The sequence below is a fragment of the Aulonocara sp. 'chitande type north' Nkhata Bay genome, linkage group LG12 (genome assembly GCF_057382095.1).
Source record: "Aulonocara sp. 'chitande type north' Nkhata Bay isolate Kocher_YH1m ecotype deep benthic linkage group LG12, A_spYH_male_GT1.1, whole genome shotgun sequence".
Taxonomy (NCBI): Eukaryota; Metazoa; Chordata; class Actinopteri; order Cichliformes; family Cichlidae; genus Aulonocara; species Aulonocara sp. 'chitande type north' Nkhata Bay.
In genome coordinates this window covers 28,669,203-28,671,702 of record NC_141355.1, presented here as the reverse complement: position 1 = coordinate 28,671,702, position 2,500 = coordinate 28,669,203, and the positions used below count along the sequence as shown (strand labels likewise).

Below are 2,500 nucleotides of genomic sequence, written 5' to 3'. Positions count from 1 at the left end.
ATATACATACACACATACATATATATATATATATATATATATGTATGTGTGTATGTATGTATGTATATATATGTATATGTATATATATGTATGTATATGTGTGTATATATATACATATATATATGTATATATGTATGTATATATATGTGTTTGTGTGTGTATATGTGTGTATATATATACAATATCCTATCCTAACATACATTATGATATGAACCTACAGTGTATCACAGTGACACATAACAATAATAGCTATGCTTTCAATTTCCCACAAGGGAAATTATTGTCTTACAGCAGCAGGATAAAGAATAAAAATAGTACCGTCTACAATAAAAAACATAGTTAAAGTCAAAGTATTCAAGGCGCATAGCAAGGGCCTCTGTGATTAAAAAAAACAAAACAGAAAATAAAAATGAAGTTAAGAATAAAAAGTAAGAGTGGCATTGCAAAAGATTAGTGCAAATTGCATTAATACATAATATGTACGCTATGAATGAAGGTATATATATATATATATATATATATATATATATATATATATATATATACTGTAGGTTTTGAAGGATCCTTGCCACATAGGATTCAAAATCAAACATTTTATTAGCAACTGTCGTAATAAAGTCCGTTTGAAGACAGACAGATTGCTTTGAAGCTCATTCTAAATTTGTGGACCTATAGAACAACCCCAAGTTACTCAGAGATTCAAGTTACACAGGAGCTGTGTTAACAGTGTCTACTGTAGCCTAAAGCCTTCATCATCCCTCAGCCAAAGACAAGAAGCAAACTGCAGAACTTTGGTAACATTTTTCTCCGTTTCAAAGTTGAGCTGACGCCGAGTTTATCACGTCCAGCAGCTCCCCCTGGAGCATCGAAAGGTTTTATCTATTTAAGATTTAAAAAAAAAAAAAACATGCATAGGAATAACCCGAAATATCTGTAAACTTAACTTGGATATAAAATGAATTCCCAAAACTACAAAACATTTGCTGTTGGAAAAAAGTACAGAAATAATTCACATTTGCTACACTGTAAGCTACATATTTAAAGACCTCACTCACTCTCACAATCGACCAACTCACTGTCGCTCCGCCTTTAATTCCGCCAACTCCAAGATCAGCGCGCATCACCAGAGAGAGAGCGAGAGAGACCTAGTGAGAGTGAGTGTGCGATAGAGAGAGAGAGAGAGTAAACCACTGCCAAAGCCGATTACAGTCTATCGGGACTGCGACTCTGTGTCCACTTAAGAGGGTTCTTCCCTCTGTGAGCGGCACGCCTCTCGCTTTCTCTCGCTTTCCATTTGTTTGATTGTAAAAGCGAAGGATGGATTTATTTGAGTGAATGCGGGACTCGGGCATCTTTACTATGAGTTCCTCTGCAGAAGCGCTTCCGTCAGCGGGGCAACTTTTCTATGCACCACGGCGCCGCTGAGCCGCCCGTCGCTCTGTGGCAAAGTTTCCACGCAAGCCCCGGGGAACATGGGCTCGCAGTGAACGCACCGGTTGTCGCACTTTCTTTTGTCTACACAACAGTACGACAATATGCAGAAGAGCGTCCGCTACAACGAAGGGCATGCGCTATTTTTGTCGGCGGTCGCGCGTAAAGAGGGGACTAAGCGCGGCTACCTGAGCAAGAAGACGGCGGAGAATAGCCGATGGCACGAGAAGTTCTTCGCCCTTCACCAGAATGTACTGTTCTACTTTGAGAACGAGCAAAGCGCGCGCCCTGCTGGGATTTACCTGTTGGAAGGATGCACCTGCGAGCGCGCGCCGGCTCCCAAGATGTCCACCACTGGGAAGGAGGCGCTAGAGAAGCAGGTGAGATTGAATGCCAACAGGGGAAGTCAAATCACCGAACCTTGCTGTGAATGAGCGCGTTCAAACGTCTGTCACCTGCCACAACTTTTAAAAACGCTGCATATCCCAATCCCACTGACGTCACTAACATCATAAACTGAGCCAGGCACTCAGTGTATAGAAGTCTGTCAAAAGAGAGGAAGATTACCAAAACCAGTCGTGGTTTTTCAAAGATATTTTGTATTGACTTACTTGTGTGGAATGTTACACATTCTTATATTAATCAGAATTACACGATCAAAACTTCTCCTCGCTTTATTACAGACGGCAATATATAAAGAGCAAAGAGATCATGCAGCCTCAGACTAAGGTGCCTGCAGCAGCTCATCCTCTCTGCTCGCTTCAAAAAGCCCTGCAGTGAGAAGAGCTCGGAGTGCATCCTCCCAGAGCAGGTGACCATTCCCTGATGTGCCATAGAGAGCAGGCCTCATATCTTTGTCCACAAGTTTAAAAGTCAAGTACTTGTCGCTGTCTTCGACACTATAGCTGAAACAGCTTTCTGTCTCCGTGAGGTCATAAGCTGCCAGTTGCAAAGACAAAAACTGAATGAATCAAGTAATCCCATCAGTTTAAAGGATTTATTCCAACACACGGGTTATTTTTGTTTCCAAATATGAATTATGAAAACCACAAGACTGAAAGATGTATGT

The 2,500-nt window shown here is 41.0% G+C and overlaps 1 protein-coding gene across 5 annotated transcripts in view; it reads left to right on the top strand.

Annotated features, from left to right (window-relative positions):
• Positions 1 to 552: 552 nt before the first annotated feature.
• The window catches only part of LOC147317651 (ras-specific guanine nucleotide-releasing factor 2), a 45,005-nt gene continuing 43,057 nt past the window's right edge, over positions 553 to 2,500 (top strand). For 2 of the 5 annotated variants that reach the window (XM_086314844.1, XM_086314842.1), the window contains exon 1: positions 554 to 1,811. In XM_086314844.1, the coding sequence (XP_086170970.1) occupies positions 1,536 to 1,811 (276 nt within the window). In that variant the 5' untranslated portion in view covers positions 554 to 1,535. The other 3 variants (XM_086314843.1, XM_086314845.1, XM_086314846.1) reach the window with 3 other exon arrangements.